Raw genomic sequence first — 21774 nt, 5'->3', positions numbered from 1 at the left:
TAGTTAAAGTTAATGGAATACTCAGCTCAATAGAGCTCTGACTCTTTGTCAGCCTGGCTACAGTGCTGAAAAGAAACCTGGGGTGTTCTTATTTTCTTCAATTAGTGATGAGTAGAAAGATGTCCTAGCTTTACGGAGGGCTTTTTTATAGAGCAACAGACTCTTTTTCCAGGCTAAGTGAAGATCTTCTAAATTAGTGAGACGCCATTTCCTCTCCAACTTACGGGTTATCTGCTTTAAGCTACGAGTTTGTGAGTTATACCACGGAGTCAGACACTTCTGATTTAAAGCTCTCTTTTTCAGAGGAGCTACAGCATCCAAAGTTGTCTTCAATGAGGATGTAAAACTATTGACGAGATACTCTATCTCCCTTACAGAGTTTAGGTAGCTACTCTGCACTGTGTTGTTATATGGCATTAGAGAACATAAAGAAGGAATCATATCCTTAACCTAGTTACAGCGCTTTCTGAAAGACTTCTAGTGTAATGAAACTTATTCCCTACTGCTGGGTAGTCCATCAGAGTAAATGTAAATGTTATTAAGAAATGATCAGACAGAAGGGAGTTTTCAGGGAATACTGTTAAGTCTTCTATTTCCATACCATAAGTCAGAACAAGATCTAAGATATGATTCAAGTGGTGGGTGGACTCATTTACTTTTTGAGCAAAGCCAATAGAGTCTAATAATAGATTAAATGCAGTGTTGAGGCTGTCATTCTCAGCATCTGTGTGGATGTTAAAATCGCCCACTATAATTATCTTATCTGAGCTAAGCACTAAGTCAGACAAAAGGTCTGAAATTCACAGAGAAACTCACAGTAACGACCAGGTGGACGATAGATAATAACAAATAAAACTGGTTTTTGGGACTTCCAATTTGGATGGACAAGACTAAGAGACAAGCTTTCAAATGAATTAAAGCTCTGTCTGGGTTTTTGATTAATTAATAAGCTGGAATGGAAGATTGCTGCTAATCCTCCGCCCCGGCCCGTGCTACGAGCATTCTGACAGTTAGTGTGACTCGGGGGTGTTGACTCATTTAAACTAACATATTCATCCTGCTGTAACCAGGTTTCTGTTAGGCAGAATAAATCAATATGTTGATCAATTATTATATCATTTACCAACAGGGACTTAGAAGAGAGAGACCTAATGTTTAATAGACCACATTTAACTGTTTTAGTCTGTGGTGCAGTTGAAGGTGCTATATTATTTTTTTTTTTGGAATTTTTATGATTAAATAGATTTTTGCTGGATATTGGTGGTCTGGGAGCAGGCACCGTCTCTACGGGGATGGGGTAATGAGGGGATGGCAGGGGGAGAGAAGCTGCAGAGAGGTGTGTAAGACTACAACTCTGCTTCCTGGTCCCAACCCTGGATAGTCACGGTTTGGAGGATTTAAGAAAATTGGCCAGATTTCTAGAAATGAGAGCTGCTCCATCCAAAGTGGGATGGATGCCGTCTCTCCTAACAAGACCAGGTTTTCCCCAGAAGCTTTGCCAATTATCTATGAAGCCCACCTCATTTTTTGGACACCACTCAGACAGCCAGCAATTCAAGGAGAACATGCGGCTAAACATGTCACTCCCGGTCCGATTGGGGAGGGGCCCAGAGAAAACTACAGAGTCCGACATTGTTTTTGCAAAGTTACACACCGATTTAATGTTAATTTTAGTGACCTCCGATTGGCGTAACCGGGTGTCATTACTGCCGACGTGAATTACAATCTTACCAAATTTACGCTTAGCCTTAGCCAGCAGTTTCAAATTTCCTTCAATGTCGCCTGCTCTGGCCCCCGGAAGACAATTGACTATGGTTGCTGGTGTCGCTAACTTCACATTTCTCAAAACAGAGTCGCCAATAACCAGAGTTTGATCCTCGGCGGGTGTGTCGCCGAGTGGGGAAAAACGGTTAGAGATGTGAACGGGTTGACGGTGTACACGGGGCTTCTGTTTAGGGCTACGCTTCCTCCTCACAGTCACCCAGTCAGCCTGCTTTCCCGACTGCTCGGGATCTGCCAGGGGGGAACTAACGGCGGTTAAGCTACCTTGGTCTGCACCGACTACAGGGGCCTGGCTAACTGTAGAATTTTCCACGGTGCGGAGCCGAGTCTCCAATTCGCCCAGCCTGGCCTCCAAAGCTACGAATAAGCTACACTTATTACAAGTACCGTTACTGCTAAAGGAGGCCGAGGAATAACTAAACATTTCACACCCAGAGCAGAAAAGTGCGGGAGAGACAGGAGAAGCCGCCATGCTAAATCGGCTAAGAGCTAGTAGCTACGCTAAGCTAGCGGATTCCTAAAAACACGCAAAGTGAATAATGTGTAAATAATTTATAGGTGATTCAGCAGAAGGAGTGCTTTAGTTAAGGCACGTAAAGATTACACTGGGAAACAAATCGTAATCTAGATAACTAGATCAATCTAACTGCGCAGAGTAAACAGCTAACAGATACAGAAAAACACCGCTGTGCTCCGGAACAGGAAGTGATACAATACCGCAGTGAGAGCCAACCACCAGTAGAGGCCTAAACAGGCGCCTCTCAGCTGAACGCCAGAGAAAGGCAGCCAAAGGTAGTTGCAGAGGAAAGTACAGTATCCTCTGCAGAGAAACGCGAACACAAGAGAGCACTAATTTCTTTTGACCCCCTAATAAGTACATCACATGCCGAGAATTGCAGAGTGAGACTTACAATCATGAATACTCTGATTTTGTGTTGCTAACTGGGATGTTAAAACCATGAGATATGTCCCTTAATGTCTTTTTAGAATGAGTAAAGTAAGATAAACGTGTAGTATTTTGACAAATGTTTGGGTACCTCCGCTGTTGTTCAAGTTCTTCTGGAGAAGGTCCATTTGACACAGGACGGGGGAGGGTTGAATAGCCTGTAACAGAAAATATACATTTAAACATGAGATTAACAATGGGAAGCACGGTGCCTTAGTGGTTTGCACTGTTCTCTCACAGCAAGAAGGTCATGCGATCGATTTCCACCTGTGGCCTTTTTGTGTGGAGATTGCATGTTCTCCCTGTGTTTACGTGGGTTCCCTCTGGGTGCGCCGGCTTCCTCCCACATCCAAAGACATGCAAATTAGTTGAAATGTAAACTTTAAATTGGCTGTAGGTATATGTGCGGGTAGGGTGTGAATGTGTTTGTCTATGTGTGGCTCTGCGACAGAGCAGCATCCTGCCCAGGGTGTACCCCTCCTCACACCCTATGCCTGCGGGGATAGGCTACTGCTGCCCCCCTCCCACCACCACCACCACCCACACACAGTGATCATTAATTGGAGTCAGTAAATATAGAAAATGGATGGCTGGATGAGATTAAAAGCCTGTCATCAGTTATAAATTACTTAAGAGAGTCTTAACCTATTGACAGCAATATTTTCCCCTTTTAATATTTTTAATAATTTCTTGTAGGGGTGTTACAATACATGTTTTTGTATTGAACTGTGTGGTACACATCCAACAGTTCAGTGCAGAGAACTGTTCGCAGAATGCACAGTACGACTCTGCACAGTATGATTATAGACACATCCTTATTTGGTTCCATAAATCACTGACATTTCATCTCCTGTCATATGCATCAATCTAGTTTTATGCTCAGTGCAGGAGGTGTGGCCAGACCCTCAGTGCAGAAGGCATAGCCAAACTCTCAGTCTGCTGTCTGTGTGCCTGAGGCGAAAAGAGGAAACAGCAAACCAGCCAGTTGAAGCAAGCGACTGGAACATTCCAATCAGAAATTTTGTAAGCATGAATGGAATTGGTTAATATACCTTTTTCTTCTGAAATATGAACCTACAAGTGAAAGTGTACTGATGCAGTCATTACTGCAAAAATAAAACAAACTTAAAATGGACAAAATATTGAAGGTTGTCTAGCTCCATGTGTTGCTCGACATATAAACAAACAAAAAACAAAACACTTAACATGCTGCATAGTAAATTCATTGCAATCCCAATGATAAGAGATGTAATCCAATTCATAAACCTTTAGCGAAAAAGAAAAGTTTCCATTTCAGTTTTTCTACTATCAATATGCAGCTTTAAGCAGATTGAATGGCAGCGTATGTATTATTTTAAAATTTTGTTTTAGACATAATTTTACACTCAACAAAAATATAAACGCAACACTTTTGGTTTTGCTCCCATTTTGTATGAGATTAACTCAAAGATCTAAAACTTTTTCCACATACACAATATCACCATTTCCCTCAAATATTGTTCACAAACCAGTCTAAATCTGTGATAGTGAGCACTTCTCCTAAGCTGAGATAATCCATCCCACCTCACAGGTGTGCCATATCAAGATGCTGATTAGACACCATGATTAGTGCACAGGTGTGCCTTAGACTGCCCACAATAAAAGGCCACTCTGAAAGCTGCAGTTTTATCACACAGCACAATGCCACAGATGTCACAAGATTTGAGGGAGCGTGCAATTGGCATGCTGACAGCAGGAATGTCAACCAGAGCTGTTGCTCGTGTATTGAATGTTCATTTCTCTACCATAAGCCGTCTCCAAAGGCGTTTCAGAGAATTTGGCAGTACATCCAACCAGCCTCACAACCGCAGACCACGTGTAACCACACCAGCCCAGGACCTCCACATCCAGCATGTTCACCTCCAAGATCGTCTGAGACCAGCCACTCGGACAGCTGCTGAAACAATCGGTTTGCATGACCAAAGAATTTCTGCACAAACTGTCAGAAACCGTCTCAGGGAAGCTCATCTGCATGCTCGTCGTCCTCATCGGGGTCTCGACCTGACTCCAGTTGGTCGTCGTAACTGACTTAAGTGGGCAAATGCTCACATTCACTGGCGTTTGGCACGTTGGAGAGGTGTTCTCTTCACGGATGAATCCCGGTTCACACTGTTAAGGGAAGATGGCAGACAGCGTGTGTGGCGTCGTGTGGGTGAGCGGTTTTCTGATGTCAATGTTGTGGATCGAGTGGCCCATGGTGGCGGTGGGGTTATGGTATGAGCAGGCATCTGTTATGGACGAAGAACACTGGTGCATTTTATTGATGGCATTTTGAATGCACAGAGATACCGTATCGAGATCCTGAGGCCCATTGTTGTGCCAACATCCAAGAACATCACCTCATGTTGCAGCAGGATAATGCACGGCTCCATGTTGCAAGGATCTGTACACAATTCTTGGAAGCTGAAAATGTCCCAGTTCTTGCATGGCCGGCATACTCACCGGACATGTCACCCATTGAGCATGTTTGGGATGCTCTGGACTGGCGTATACGACAGCGTGTACCAGATCCTGCCAATATCCAGCAACTTCGCACAGCCATTGAAGAGGAGTGGACCAATATTCCACAGGCCACAATTGACAACCTGATCAACTCTATGCGAAGGGGATGTGTTGCACTGCATGAGGCAAATGGTGGTCACACCAGATTACTGACTGGTATCCCCCCTCAATAAAACAAAACTGCACCTTTCATAGTGGCCTTTTATTGTGGGCAGTCTAAGGCACACCTGTGCACTAATCATGGTGTCTAATCAGCATCTTGATATGGCACACCTGTGAGGTGGGATGGATTATCTCAGCTTAGGAGAAGTGCTCACTATCACAGATTTAGACTGGTTTGTGAACAATATTTGAGGGAAATGGTGATATTGAGTATATGGAAAAAGTTTTAGATCTTTGAGTTCATCTCATACAAAATGGGAGCAAAACCTAAAGTGTTGCGTTTATATTTTTGTTGAGTGTAATTTTCAATAAAATACTACACATTTAATCGTGTATGCCTTTAATTTACACAAGCTTAATTTACTTCTGGACCATGAGCCTACTAACAGATTAAATTATGATCCATCAAAGAAAATTTCATCATCGCTGCATTTGGGGGTTAAAAAGAACATATCCACATAATCTGGAATCCTTCAAAGAGCCTTTATTTTAGTACTATACAGGGCTCTTCCTAAAACACTGTAAATAAAGGATAGCTATTTTATTTTGTAACAGAGTGTTGCATGTATGTTGGTTGGGAAAAAGGGGTTGTATTTTTCCCATCTATTACAAACATACTGTTTTTCTATGTATTACAGTATTAATACAACAACATGCTTTTGGAGGGCGGTATGCATTTTCAGAGGCCCCTCGTCTAACTCGGGCGAATGTCATTGCGGGCGACTGAGCGTGAACAGAGGGACTCAGAAAATGCATACCGCACGACAACAGCATGTTATTTGCATTATTAGCACTTTTCACTTTCTACTGGCTCACTTAACTTTTGTCATGTCGGCTGGCGCGTGTGCTGCTCAGCAGTGCGTCCTTTATCAAGCTGGCTGCTTTAGCTGCTGTTCATTGTCGTACTATCCATGAGAAAATCATCCGGAATATCCATATTGGGACCAAAATACACTTCTCGCCTTTTCATCTTTTCCTCTGCGGACAGTTCTCGGGCTGCGCGAACTATGACATTATTTGTTTACACACAGCGGGCGGGTATCGTCAGATAGCGTCGACGTAAATCTACGATACCGGCCTAGCAACACCCTGGAAAAGTGATCATAATGCACAATATCCAGCTATGCTTCAAAATTATACCATGATACCAAAATTAGAGCATACCGACCAGCCATAATTATTACAGCAAAATAAATGGAAAATATTCAAGATACATTATTCTGTTGTTCGCATTCAGCTGCAACTTAATCTAAAGTCTACAGTATATCAGATCTAAGCTTCATAATTCCAAAGTGTTTAGCGTAATAAGACTGATGACTTGGAAGCAGTCGGTCTGCTCTGTGTAAGCCTGATCCTGCCAGATCTCAGAAGCTGAGCAGAGCAGGATCTGGTTAGTACTTGGATGGGAGACCTCTTTGGAACACCAGCGGCTGTGTGTGTTTCTCCAGGTAAAACTGGAGTTGTGTCAGGAAGGGCATCTGGCATAAAACCTGTGCCAATTACCAATGCGGATCTGACTGTATCTGCTGTGGTGACCTCGAACAAAACTGGGAGCAGCCGAATGAACATCAACAACTTGGAAGCAGATCTCAACAAATGAACTAATTTCTAAATCACTGGTGCAGTAAATGTTGCTTCTTGCCTGAAAACTGCACCTGTGTCAGTAAAATAAATAAATAAGAAAAATGTAGCAGTTTAATTTAATCCTGGAAATCTGGTGGTGGTGGTGATGGGGGGCGGCAGCTGTCAGCTGTCAAAGCTGGAACACAATGCAAGAGCAGCACAACATAGTTAAACATCGGATATGCATGAGATCACAAACTCTGATGTTACACTTCAACGTCATCTACGAGGGCTGTCCATAAAGTATAGGTCCTTTTTATTTTTTTCTAAAACTATATGGATTTCATTCATATGTTTTTACATCAGACATGCTTGAACCCTCGTGCGCATGCGTGAGTTTTTCCACGCCTGTCGGTGACGTCATTCGCCTGTGAGCACTCCTTGTGGGAGGAGTCGTCCAGCCCCTCGTCGGAATTCCTTTGTCTGAGAAGTTGCTGAGAGACTGGCGCTTTGTTTGATCAAAATTTTTTCTAAACCTGTGAGACACATCGAAGTGGACATGGTTCGAAAAATTAAGCTGGTCTTCAGTGAAAATCTTAACAGCTGATGAGAGATTTTGAGGTGATTCTGTCGCTTTAAGGACTTTTCACGGTGCGAGACGTCGCGCAGCGCTCTCAGGCGGCGTCATCAGCCTGTTTCAAGCTTAAAACCTCCACATTTCAGGCTTTATTGATCCAGGACGTCGTGAGAGAACAGAGAAGTTTCAGAAGAAGTCGGTTTCAGCATTTTATCCGGATATTCCACTGTTAAAGGAGATTTTTTTAATGAAAGACGTGCAGGCGGATTGCAGCGTCGGCTCGCAGCCGCCGCGATGCTCCGCCACAGGAAAAACACCTCTGTTGGAAGCCTTGAGGACAAGTTGGAACATCTCCAGCTGATAAACAATTTCTCATATACTCACTCCACTGAAAGCCATCAAAAGCCGCCTGGATTTTACAAATGGTTATCAACATGGAGGTGTTTTTCCTGTGCCGCCGCACCGCGTCGGCTGCGTCCCGACGTGCGGACCCGTCCGCACGTCTTTCATTAAAAAAATCTCCTTTAACAGTGGAATATCCGGATAAAATGCTGAAACCGACTTCTTCTGAAACTTCTCTGTTCTCTCACGACGACCTGGATCAATAGAGCCTGAAATGTGGAGGTTTTAAGCTTGAAACAGGCTGATGACGCTGCCTGAGAGCGCAGCGCGACGTCTCGCACCGTGAAAAGTCCTTAAAGTGACAGAATCACCTCAAAATCTCTCATCAGCTGTTAAAATTTTCACTGAAAACCAGCTTAATTTTTCGAACCATGTCCACTTCGATGTGTCTCACAGGTTTAGAAAAAATTTTGATCAAACAAAGCGCCAGTCTCTCAGCAACTTCTCAGACAAAGGAATTCCGACGAGGGGCTGGACGACTCCTCCCACAAGGAGTGCTCACAGGCGAATGACGTCACCGACAGGCATGGAAAAACTCACGCATGCGCACGAGGGTGCAAGCATGTCTGACGTAAAAACATATGAATGAAATCCATATAGTTTTTGAAAAAAATAAAAAGGACCTATACTTTACGGACAGCCCTTGTACAATGTGACAGAGCACAGAGATGCCAGCACTGGAGAAGATGGCTTTAAATACTAGGCATTAGGTACAGATGGAGCACCAACTCAAAAATCTAGGCAGTAGTAACAGATGCTAGGGATGGGTACCAAAACCCAGTATTAAACGGGCCCCTGGGCTCAATTATTAAAGACTGGAGTACCACTAAACAGTATTCTCACTTAACAGTATTGCTTTCAGTGCCAGAGGAATTAAGAAAATACATCTGGAACTCTTTCTCTGTCTCTCTCTTGCAGGCTGCTTGTGCATGTTTTCTTGTGTTTGCGCAACACAAGAAGCAACTCGTCTCCCCGTGTGAGCGTCTCTCTCTTGCTGAAAGTTTTGCTCCCCTTCTTCTGTCTGTGTGCCAGCAGTGCTTCTACGTCCCAGCAGTTCTCTCTCTCTCGATGCTTTGTTTTAATTAAACAGTCGATAGATTTTATATATATATATATATATATATATATATATATATATGACAAATGACAAAACATGACATGACAAAAGCCTTCTCTGTCTTCAGCTTCACTTTTTTTTTTTTTTTTTAAGTTCTACACAGCTATCTGCCTCACAGAGGCAGCAGTCACCTGACATGTTTTATGTAAAGAAAAATGTGCCTGTTGAAATGTGTTGTGAACAAAGGGACCACTACCCCAACATTCCAAACCTTTGTTAATGTACTATGTTGTTTCAGAGAATGTAAGTTTTATAACAGTTCCTATACCGGCAGTTATTAAACATCATGAAAGTCACTTATAAGGTGCTGCCCTCAGCTGCTCTGATTTTAAATTGCTGAATCAGTCAAGCAATTTTTGACTCCAGGTCGTGACAGGACGAATCATTTTAACCAGTTATGTACGAGCCAAACCCTAATGCTGTAAGTGATTTACAAACAAACTGAAATTAGCTAGACTTGGCATTTAGCAGGAAGATCAGCCTTCATATGCGGTGAAACATCATGAGAACCGATGCCCAAAGTGTCATTCTTGTCCAGTAGTTCTCAAACATGCCCTCAAGGACATTAGCTCATTTAGGTGTTCAACCAATCAAGCACTAACAGCCACCTTAATAAGATATTCAGGCTGTGGCAGAACAGGAAGAGATGTGTAGCTTAGGTGGTCCTTCAGAACAGGTTTGAAAACTACTGTTCTGGTTTCTACTGTTGACACCAATAGAAGGCTACCAAGAAACTTGTGTATTACCTGCATCTGCCATGGAGTTGAGCACATCCAGAGCGTGTGACATGCCATTGGCAAATAACGCAGCATCCTCCTTGCTACCGAAGTTGAGACCCCACACCTGCCGGGCATCCCGCCACTGGTGAAAATTGGGTGTGGCCTGGTTATACTTCAGACCTCTCACGATTGGACAGTTTATAACCACCTGAGGAAAGATCAATTCACGAATCACTCAGTTACAGACAGAGACAAACAAACAAACAAATAAATAAATAAATGACACGACCACTTCTGTTGGAAAACGTCTGGTTTATATTCCACCCAGCAGGTGGCATGAAACCTAGAAACCTGCAGGGGAAAAAAATGTTCTGAGTTTAAGCACTGCGTGAATGTACTGACATGCTTTTATTTTTCTATTTGTTTAACAGTTTCTGGATTCCACAGAGGAGACACTGTTAGGGTGAATAGCACAGTGCACAACGCACTGAAAAGAGAGGGTAGCAAGTTTCTAACCTCTCCACCACAGTGTCAAAAGGTCAAGAAAAGTTATTCCATAGTTATGTCCCTTTATATTTGGACACTTTTATATCAAAACTGTACTGGTACCTATTCCTCAGATTAATGTCTTAAAGACCTGCTTCTGGAGGAAACGTTAAGGTTCCGAATGTTTAAAATAGAATGAGAGGCAATTGTGTGCATAGTGAAGAATAACCCCAGCCAAACTCCTTTTGTCCAGCTTTTTAATGCAGAGGTAACTTCTGGCAACGTGCATCTGCTGATATCTGCTCATCTTGCAACAGGAAAATGCTCCTTTTCTAATGAGATTACATCTTGAAGTCTGAAGGACAATCTCCTCTCATCACCATACCACCATGATACTGAAACTGAAAATTTACATTTTCTAAACAATTCACCATCAATGGTGAGTTCGATAATATGCATCCTCTATAACAGTGCACTATATCTGTGCAATTATTTGTAAAAGATTAACAATCCTTCGATCTATTCCATTCGTTATGCACAATCCACAAACTATGATTCATGTTAACTATTACAGATTCACACTATAAATCATTTTCTACTCCGGTATCCAAGCAAACAAATGCATGAAATCTTTTATGATTATATTAATGACTTTAAATTATTAAAGCAAGATGTTAAATGGTCTGCAATTCTATAGCAATACCATCCATTACGCTCAAAACACTTTACAGCAATGTCTCACATTCACCTGATCACTGGGAGCAAGTGGTGATTTTATGTCAAGTGAATGTTTAATTAGGGAGACCAAAATGAGGACTATCACTTGCATTGTGAAGGTACATCAGCTATGACATTCTGGCCATGTGGTTTGTTTCTCTGGGTATGAACCAGCACACAGGTACTTCAGTTCTGAGGACGCCAGTGGCTGGAGAAGGACAAAGGGACATCCAAGTTTCACCCAGCTGCAGCAGATAGATGGTTACTTTCAAGAGGTGTGGATGGACCGGTTGTCTGCCTGGGCGGTTACTATCCAGGATCCATCACTTATTTGTAGTGTGGTGGATGGATTAATTGATACATGGCACCAGCACATACTCCTAGACCTGAGGGGATTGATTCTACAATCCTTGGGCTACAAGGTACCACAAATGTTTCTAAAAATACATTTCACAATTTCCCAAAGCACAAACATTTGATAAGCCCAGTCATGCTAAAGGTGCATTAAAATATTTTGCATCAGCTAACTCTACTTTGTTTTTGGCTCATCAGCAATGGGAGGGAGGTTGTTAGCATCCACAGTGTTACACTTCCAAAGTAAGAGCATACAATGTAATGATGCTAAACTGCATCATAAAGCATGTCAATTACTGGCAGAAAATACATTAGCTGTGATGTTTCGATTGGCACCAATGTCTTTCCAAGCTTGTTCATGTTGTCATCTCATAAACTGTTTTGTTTTTCTGATACAGAACACCGTGAAATTTCACAAAAAGATCAAGGTGTTTGGCAAGCCCGCCCCCCCAATCCACACACAACAAAATACACCTTAATTAACAGAACCAGATGTTTAGAAAGTTGACCTATTGCTCTAATCCAGGGGTGCTCAAGTTTGGTCCTCGAGAGCTACCTTCCTGACACTCTTAGTTGGCTCCCTGCTCCAACACACCTGAATCCAATGAAAGACTCGTTAGCAGGCTTTTAATGAGCCTTTCATTGGATTCAGGTGTGTTGGAGCAGGGAGCCAACTAAGAGTATCAGGAAGGTAGATCTCGAGGACCGAACTTGAGCACCCCTGCTCTAATCACTGTGGCTGAACCTGACACTGAATGAACTTCAGGCTTTCCATCAAACAATATTATATAAATAGAACTTGTCTCACACTTCCACATCTCCTATAGACTGCCACATGCTTGGACCACCTGACCGAGGCAGTCATCCTCACACAGCTGGTTTACATACCTGCTGGTCTGTTTGCATCTTACGTCCCACTATTCTGAAGGCGTTGGTGGCAGGATTGTGATAAATCTGGACTCTGCTGAAGGTCTGGGATCCAGCACCTGCCGGTACCCACTTTTTATTGCCATCATCATAGATCATCACAGTGGCTCGAGCCTGACAAATACTCGACTCACTGGGGGAGGACAACAGAAAAGATTATTTTAAGCCATTTTATAGAATACTGCTTTTTAAGAGCATCAGCCACAAGTACTTGACTAAACACACACACACACACACACACACACACACACACACACACACACACACACACACACACACACACACACACACACACACACACACAGTGGATGCAGTTAGTAGTTTCAATACTTATTCTTAAAAGAAAGATACACAACCAATATTCATTTGAAACACAAACTAGTCGCTACAGCATTTTATAGACAGAGTTGTGTTTTACTTTTTAAAACTTACTTTTTTCTGGTCCTGTGGCATATTTCAAAGTGACGTATACATTAAAAAATACTGTATTATCATATATGGCCACAAGATGGCACAGTCTACATGCATGACAAGCACCTCCTGTGTACTAATCTGAAAGTTGTACGGTGACTCACACTCCAGAGCAGGAAGTAGTAGTAATGTATAATTAAAATGGACACCAAATACAATAAAAGAAGAAAAATGACAATATATATGTAGTTATGTACCAACATGGGGGCGTACTACTTTTATTTATCTCCCCCACAGATTTTTCCTGAATTTTAGAAAGGTTGCGGGCAAACACATGTACGACGCTGCCTCCTTTGAAGCCTGTGGTATGAAAAAAGAAAGCTAGCACCAAGGTATCAAAACATGTTGTGTGTGTTTATTTTTGGTGTGTATATTACGGTTATTTTTATTCACGAGTTAGCATTATAATTTACTTCTGGGAGGCTTCCCTGTGCTGGTCACATGATGCAAAGAGGAATAACCCCATAAAATATCCGTGGATGAAGACTGTTACTTGGGTAAAGTTGCCTAATGACTGCAAAAGCTGCTGTAAGGACGACCAAGAAGTTGCACTTGTAATTTACTACTGGGTGATGAAAGCAAAACTTATCACCATAATCAAAAGAAAATATTAAGCCACTTTCACACCGGGCCTACGTACAGATGCGTAATGCAGTGTACTGACGACGCTGAGCTTTACGCTGCCCCACACAGGCATAGATGGAAATACAAGAGGGAAGCAAAGGAGTCCGCAAAATGGATGCAAAAAATTAAATGTTTAATTTTTTTCACGCATTTTCGGCATAGAGCACTGAACGCAGAAAGTACATTGTTTTTAAGCAAGTCTGCACAATGTTACGCTACTGTACGCCACATTTACGCAATAACATGCTACTTGATGCAATTTTATTCATCCCACTGGGCTCCATTGTTGCTGCTGTGCTTAAATTCAGGTGCGGCAGTGGGCGAAGAGGGAGGCCATGGCTGTCCTGTAGAACGTCACGGATCAGCCATGCGTCTGTGCGGTGGAGACGTGGCTGCTCCGTGAAAACATGGCAGGGTAGCCTGGCACTTCTGTGGCCACTGTGAACCGAGCGACTTTGGCTGACCACGCTAGGCAAGTGTTGATCCAGGCCGGACTGCTGCTGCAGCAGCAGCTGTTATGTGCTGCTCTGCCAGCCACCTGGGTCATGGCTGCAGTGGGCCGGTGCAATTCTCTGCCAGACATGTGTTTCATGGTGGCAGTGGCTGGTTGAATGCTCTGCCGGCCATGTGTTTCGTGGTAGGGATGGGACTGATCCGATCCCAGATTGGTGTTGGGTTCCGATACCGACGTAATTCACGTATCGGAAAATACCGATCTAACCCATGACATTTTCTGATACCGGAGAAGAGCCACTGTGAATCATCTCAACTACTGCTGTTTGCTCTCTGCATTACTGCCAAGTGGCAGAAAGGGGGAGGTTTTCTGAAGCCGGGCTGGTTGAGAGAACTCTCTTCCGCAGTATTCTAGCTGCGGTTAGCGGCAAATTTCTGCTCGGCTATCAGGTTCAAATTGTCTGTTCGTCGAGCACAGATTTTCCAAAAAATTAACTGAACTGTTGCTGAAAATGTGCGCTAAAAAGTTAGCCGCTTCACTGTCTCGAGGCTGTAAAATGCTATGAAAAGCCAGCTCAGCGTGCAGCCGAGGCGGACAAGCCGAACAGAGATTCTGTCTGCTGAAAGGGAAAAGGTCTCCATTAAAATTCTGTGCTTGAGCATTGATAATGATACATTTATTTTACAGTTGAAAGGCTTTGTGATTCCAAAAAGTTCGAAGTTTGCGTAGCATAAAAACCGCTGTTTGAGAGGAAGAAAAAGAGAGAGAGAAAGAGAAAGAGAGAGAGAGTGACAGACAGACAGACAGAGAGGTAGGGAGAGAGACAGGCAGAGAGAGAAACTGCTGTCTTTTCTCTTTAAGTCTATAAAAGTCAAAAATAAATAAATAAATAAGTATAATAAGTACTTAATTCTTTCACCAAAACCTCAAATCTAGGCTTTCATCTTAGATATACCTTCTGGCAAATTGTAGCTCAACTTTCAGGTCTCCTTTTTAAGAAAATCCCCATATAAAATCAACAATAATGATAATAATAATATTAAAGCAAACAGCGCTCTGGTATCAGATCGGAAAAGTATCGTTATCGGCAGATATCCAAATTCAGGTATTGGGATCAGATCGGAAGTGAAAAATTGTGGATCGGTGCATCCTTATTTCGTGGCCAGGCAGCGCCAGACCAGCAGCGGTCTTCCCTACGCCACATTTCCCGCGCCCGACTGTTGCATGGGGATTCGCTGCTTCTCTCTTCGGTCGCTGCTACTGTGGGAATCCTCAGTCGGTCAGCCAGTCAGAGGGAATTCGCAGGCTGACGTCACATAGTCCTGAGGGAATCCCCCTCATTAGTGGTGAGCAATGAGCCCACTACTGAGGGAATCCTGGGAGTCCTTCTGATCGACCCGCCTTCCCGGAGTTGGGTTGTTTGGGAATGCAGATGGGTCAGATGGGTTGTAAACTCCACCTAATTAGTAATATGCTTGAATTCAACGGGTCGTCTCGTCTGATCTGAGGTCGCAGCTGAAAGGTGTTGGTTTTTTGCTGTTGGTGCTCTCAGGAGGAGAACGCAGCAGCGTTGCGTGTCGACCACTTAACCCACGACGCGGACAGGCAGCACAGCCAGGTCTAAAAAGTAGGCTGTAGGCTAGCAGTTAAGTGAATTATTTAAGCAACACAGACTATCACAAATGAACAACAGGGCTACTTTAATATTTATAATGACATGCCAAATCAGATTATAGGCTTATTTGTCCATTAAACATGACAAAGTAAAAACTTTTAATCATTTTACATGGTTAATTGGGAAATGACACTTGTGTTTAACCACAACTTAATACTTTTACCACAAAAAATAACCGTTTAATGACAAGATTTACATGAAGCCAACACCAAAAGGAAGGGACTTGACACTCTGGATGGACATACTGGTGTGAGAGACCGCAGAGTGGCAACACTATAAAAAAGCTGTTTTGGAGACTAGAGCCAGTCCTTCCAGACAAGCCTGGTCTCATCTCTTCCAACTCATGCTATCATAGTTCAGAAAATACTGAGGTGGCCTCTGCATTCAACTTCACTGTACATCATTATAACAAACATGAAATGTGTCATACAGCACCTGGGTATAATTTAACCTGTGACGGGTACAGCTTCTCTTGTCTAGACGCCTCACATCTCATCAATCATTAACAGCAGCACAAAGACTGACTTTGCTCCAAACAGTTCTTAGAGTCTAACATCTTTTTATCCTGTGTGGGGGAACAAATACAACCTGACAAACTACCAAACAAACTCCAAAGCCAACGAATCAGAAAACCACCTGATGAGAAACATCCATATTTGTGTGAAACTGCACAAGCAATTTTTATTCAAGGTGATATTTTCCCCAGTATGGATAATGTATAAAAGATCAAGTTCTTCATTTGTACTGATATCATGAGAAGTTATAAGGATGTGTTTGGAACCGCTGAGTACAGGACCCCAGAGTCCACTGGGACAGAAGGTGAAGAGCAAATGTCTGCATGTGGGCACATGTGACCTCATCCTCTGAAATGACATGGTTCCAGAACCTTTTACATGCGCTACATCATGCATCATCGCCACTATTTGTAGGAAAACAGACATATGTGCTCCGAGGTCAGTAACACTTGCAATGGAGTCTGACAGCAGAATACACACAAGATAACACACACATAAGACTGCAACACAAAACAAGTCTGCAGTGAGTATGTCAATATGTGCAATACCAAAAGTTGTAAAGCATCCTGCACAGACACACAGGAACAATAACCCTACCCTTACAAAAAAAAAAAAAAAAAGACAGACAGCTGTGACTCAGTTCGCATTCTTTCATTTGTTGGTTTGTTTGATGGTAGATTAGATTTCTCAATTTTATTCCAGCATTTTGAAGGCAGTTTCATAGTGAGACTGCATCATTTGTAGCAACATCCTATTATGTCATGCATTCCTTTTAGCTTGTTGATTTGCATCAGGTCTAAAATATAAAACAATATTTACACTTTGTGGGGTGTGTGCAGGTCACACCAAGATTTAGATAAAGTAAGAGAACATTAAACTTTATTAGTGAACAGTATCCACAGAGTCAGACATTAAAGGAACAAAATGTGGTTAATTGTCTTCTCCAATTTTACTCTTTACCCCTCCCACCCCTTTGCTCCCCATGTAGTCCCCTAATCCATGTCTTCCTTCTCCTCCCCCACCATCTGTCCTGCCCATGATACGATCTGCTACTTCCTGTGACACAGCACCAAAGCCACTGCCCACTTCCTGAAGCCAACAAGTGCCTAATAAGTCTGACCTGAGACTGAACAATCCCTGTGCAAACACACACACAGTAGCTCCATTTCCCTGCAAGATGGCATTTAAATACAGACTATGTTAACAGGAAATTATATTTCTCGTATAACCGCTGACAGAAATGAAGGCTAAATGAAAGAAAGCAGAGAGAGTAACATGGACAGTGCCATACAAATATCCCAAAAGACTGTTTTACTATACTTCTCGCAACCAAGGATAAGAGGATTATTTACTCCCCCCCACCTCCACCCAATTCACAAAGATTTCTGTGTACTGAGTTAGAGTGCATCAGAAAAATATTCACAGTGCTTCACTTTTTCCATGTTTTGTTATGTAACAGCCTTATTCCTTCAAAATTCTACTCACAACACCACATAATGACAACACAAAAACGTTTTTTTGTTGTTGTTTTGGGGGGGGGGGGGTTTTTGTTTTTTTTGCAAGTTTCTTAAAAACGAGTATTCACCCGCAATTTTGCGCACTCATTTGGCCTGACCCAGAACTGCATATTCATGAAGGCAAACATGAGAAACTGAAAATACATGCCATTTTACATATTTCACAGATGCAGCCCTCGCTGAACACTGCGCAAATTTTTACACAAGCAAACCTTTAATAAATCAGGCCCTTGTGTTATATTCTATAAAAGCTTGGTGGGATGGACTCCTTCACCCACCAACTACGTTTTTGCTTTCCAAACCCTACCATTGCAGAGAATAGGCATAAGTGTCATTACCACAAATCTGCCCCAAAATTGAAAAGCTTATCATCCCAAACCTTAGCATCCAAAACAGGATTTGTCAAGGCAAAGCAGTGCAAGTCCAGAATGGTAAACAGGGATGGGTAATGATAAGATTTTATCAATACCATTATCGATTCCGCTTATCGATCCAATTCCTTATCGGTTCCCTTATCGATACCTCTTGTGAATTTTCTGTGTACTAAAAGTAGGCTTCACGGGTTTTCTACATCAACAACATTTTATTAAGTCTTAAAGTAAATAAATATGAAATTGGTCACTGGATCATTAAATAAACTCTACATGGTCGATCCTTGATCTCTGGACATAAATAGAAATAAACAAAATCTGTTGGTTTTGTCAAAAGCATTTCCTTTCAGACATTATTGGCATGAATCTAATTCCATACCTCTGAGCTGAACTCAGCTGTACGTCAGCATCAATGTAAAGAATGATTCGCTTTGAAGTTATTAATTCCGACCGGACTCTAGCTCAACTCAGCAGAGAGCCACAGAGCGTTTGGAGCTGTGCCGACGGAACGGACTATTCTCGTTTCTTGACTGCAAGTCCCAGTTAGTGACTTTAATCTGCATAAAAGTGACTCAGGATTGACATATTTTAATAGCTTTGTGCAGGGTTAAGAGGTGGACTTACCGCTTCTGAAAAGTAACGAATCAAAGAACCAACTAAGCAGTGGAATGAAGCACTGCTTCATTGGTTCAAGCTTCAAAGCAGAGTCACACTGCAGAAGTGGTTGATTATAGAGCCGCTGCAGGGTCTGCAATCAACGTAGAGAAATGATCATTTTCCCGACAAGCACCTTTAAAACAACGGCCACTCTGAAGGACTGATAAGGGAATCATTAAGCAAAAAGGCTATTGATGTCGGTGGATTGAATCATTTTTTAAGGATACCCGAAAAGAACCGGTTCTCCATACCCATCCCAAATGTTAAAATAACCTAATTACATTATTTTTTATGTTAATTTACTGTCTTAATGTATTTATAAGTTGTTAAGGTTTTTGTGATCATATACATACTATTATTACTTCTATTTTGTCATTCGATTTTTAAATGGACCACAATGGAAATAAGTATTTTCACTTTCTTGTGTCAACCATGTATTTTTTACATATTTACAATTATATTATATATTTGCATTTAACTTATTAAATAAAATCACCCACGCATGCTTTTAATATATAAATAATTTACCAGCCCCTGCTGGAATCGTGTGCGAGTCCAGAATGTAGTTATCAACATCCATTGTTCAGTGTTGTTAGCCAATATCAATAGTTTCCCCAAAAATATTAGTCCCGTCAACGTTCAGTTTCGGCAGTATTCATCTCTGACCCAAAATCCATAAGCATACCAAACAGCAAATGTCAGCTCTCCCAGTTTGTCAGTGATCGAAGTTGTACACATACGCACGCACGCAGAGCTTTTTGTCTTTTCTGCATTCTGCTGCAAGTAGGTGCATATATTCTTACACACCCACAAACAGAGACAGTGGCGGAAGACATCAAGTGCATTACACTTCTCACTCATGGTAACGGCAACATGACACTTAAGGGCCAGTTTTTTTTATAAGAGTCAGGCAGGTTTCTATTAGAGGGTGTTTCATGATCCCTTCAGATTTGTCCCACAAATTTTTTTATGGATAGATATACGTTAGAAAGGTGCAGAAATCACATTTTGTATCGTTGATAGGGTCCGCTTTTTTTTAAGGGGTGCTTGTGGTCGACCAAATTTCTCCCACAAATAAGTCAAGAAGGACAAATACATCTATTCCAAGCACTTTGTTGGTGAAGCTGGGCCAATATTGAGCATCCGGAGTTCCGGACCTTATTCCAGCCACGTTTCTCCCGAAGCAAGTAAGTCATGTTTCCCATGGGCAGATGCTACATGTCTAAAAGAGTGACTATTATTTTGGTATTTTCTCTAAAGTTATCAGTGGTATAGTACTCATAGCGGAAGACATCACGTCAATTAGTGCACCTGAATCACACGTGCTTCATATGCAAATAGCCATAATGTTGTTAAAGCACATTTTAAAGCTATACATAATACCGTGAAACCGCTGTATTTTTGCCCACGGTTATCATACCATCAAAATCTCATACCGGCCCATGCCTACTTGTAGTACACAGATCGATAAGGGAATCGGATTGATGAGCGGAATTGATAATGGTATCGATATAAATAAAATCTTATCAATACCCGTCTCTAGTCCTGTTAGAAGTGGCTTTTCATAAGATAACATACAAATATAGATAAAAGGGCTTTTCAATGTTAAGATCAAATATCCGCTAAATCCGCAATATGCATCAGATGCGGATCAAACTTAGTCTATTCAATGAGAGTGCCACTTTGCACCTCACTGTCGCATAAGACTGATTGAGGCACTTTTGATTGAGATATAATGCTAAATGTACATCAAATGGGCTTTCACTATTAAATTCATTATGGCATTACCCTGACCTCTAGTAATACTGTGAGAAATCTTGGAGTCATTTTTGACCAGGATATGTCATTCAAAGCGCATATTAAACAAATATGTAGGACTGCTTTTTTGCATTTACGCAATATCTCTAAAATTAGAAAGGTCTTGTCTCAGAGTGATGCTGAAAAACTAATTCATGCATTTATTTCCTCTAGGCTGGACTATTGTAATTCATTATTATCAGGTTGTCCTAAAAGTTCCCTGAAAAGCCTTCAGTTAATTCAAAATGCTGCAGCTAGAGTACTAACGGGGACTAGAAGGAGAGAGCATATCTCACCCATATTGGCCTCTCTTCATTGGCTTCCTGTTAATTCTAGAATAGAATTTTAAATTCTTCTTCTTACTTATAAGGTTTTGAATAATCAGGTCCCATCTTATCTTAGGGACCTCGTAGTACCATATCATCCCAATAGAGCGCTTCGCTCTCAGACTGCAGGCTTACTTGTAGTTCCTAGGGTTTGTAAGAGTAGAATGGGAGGCAGAGCCTTCAGCTTTCAGGCTCCTCTCCTGTGGAACCAGCTCCCAATTCGGATCAGAGAGACAGACACCCTCTCTACTTTTAAGATTAGGCTTAAAACTTTACTTTTTGCTAAAGGTTATAGTTAGGGCTGGTTCTCTCCCTCAGCCCCAACCAGTCCCAGCAGAAGACTGCCCCTCCCTGAGCCTGGTTCTGCTGGAGGTTTCTTCCTGTTAAAAGGGAGTTTTTCCTTCGCCAAGTGCTTGCTCACAGGGGGTCGTTTTGACCATTGGGGTTTTTACGTAATTATTGTATGGCCTTGCCTTACAATATAAAGCGCCTTGGGGCAACTGTTTGTTGTGATTTGGCGCTATATAAATAAAATTGATTGAATTGATTGAAATTCAAGTGTCCACAAAATCCACAATCTGGATCAGATCCAGATCAAACTTTGTCAGTCGATAAAGGACACCATCCTACATAACGCTCTCAAATATGAAAGAAATTCGATCTTTTTTGACAGTTATGAATTTTTAAAATTTTTTTCCTCCACGTCGAAAGGAGCCAGCTGAGGTGGCTCAGGCATCTTTTTCGGATGCCCCCTGGACGCCTCGATGGAGAGGTGTTTCAAGCACGTCCCATCGGGAGGAGGCCCCGGGGAAGAACCAGGACACGCTGGAGGGACTACGTCACGCAGCTGGCTTGGGAATACCTCAAGGTTCCCCCGGAGGAGCTGGGGGAGGTGTCTGTGGATCGGGAGGTCTGGGTGGCTTTGCTTGAGCTGCTGCCCCTGTGACCCAACCTCGGATGAAGAGGAAGAAAACGGATGGATGGAATTTTTGAAAATGTGTTCAATATTAAAGGATAGGGATTTTTTTCAATTTTCCAAGATATTTTTTATTTTTATTTTTTTTTTACAGTTAG

General features: G+C 42.1%; 1 protein-coding gene across 1 annotated transcript in view; it reads right to left on the bottom strand.

Annotated features, from left to right (window-relative positions):
* vaspb (vasodilator stimulated phosphoprotein b) overlaps positions 1-21774 on the bottom strand; it is a 110462-nt gene that overhangs the window by 7964 nt on the left and 80724 nt on the right. The window contains exons 2-5 of the mRNA XM_034168773.1: positions 12255-12426; positions 9837-10017; positions 2820-2886; positions 2554-2602 (exon numbers count right to left, since the gene is read on the bottom strand). Coding sequence (XP_034024664.1) covers positions 2554-2602; positions 2820-2886; positions 9837-10017; positions 12255-12426 — 469 coding nt within the window. The remainder of the gene's footprint in view (positions 1-2553; positions 2603-2819; positions 2887-9836; positions 10018-12254; positions 12427-21774) is intronic.

This window comes from Thalassophryne amazonica, chromosome 4 (assembly GCF_902500255.1).
Source record: "Thalassophryne amazonica chromosome 4, fThaAma1.1, whole genome shotgun sequence".
NCBI lineage: Eukaryota > Metazoa > Chordata > Actinopteri > Batrachoidiformes > Batrachoididae > Thalassophryne > Thalassophryne amazonica.
This window is presented reverse-complemented; position numbering and strand designations above follow the sequence as displayed.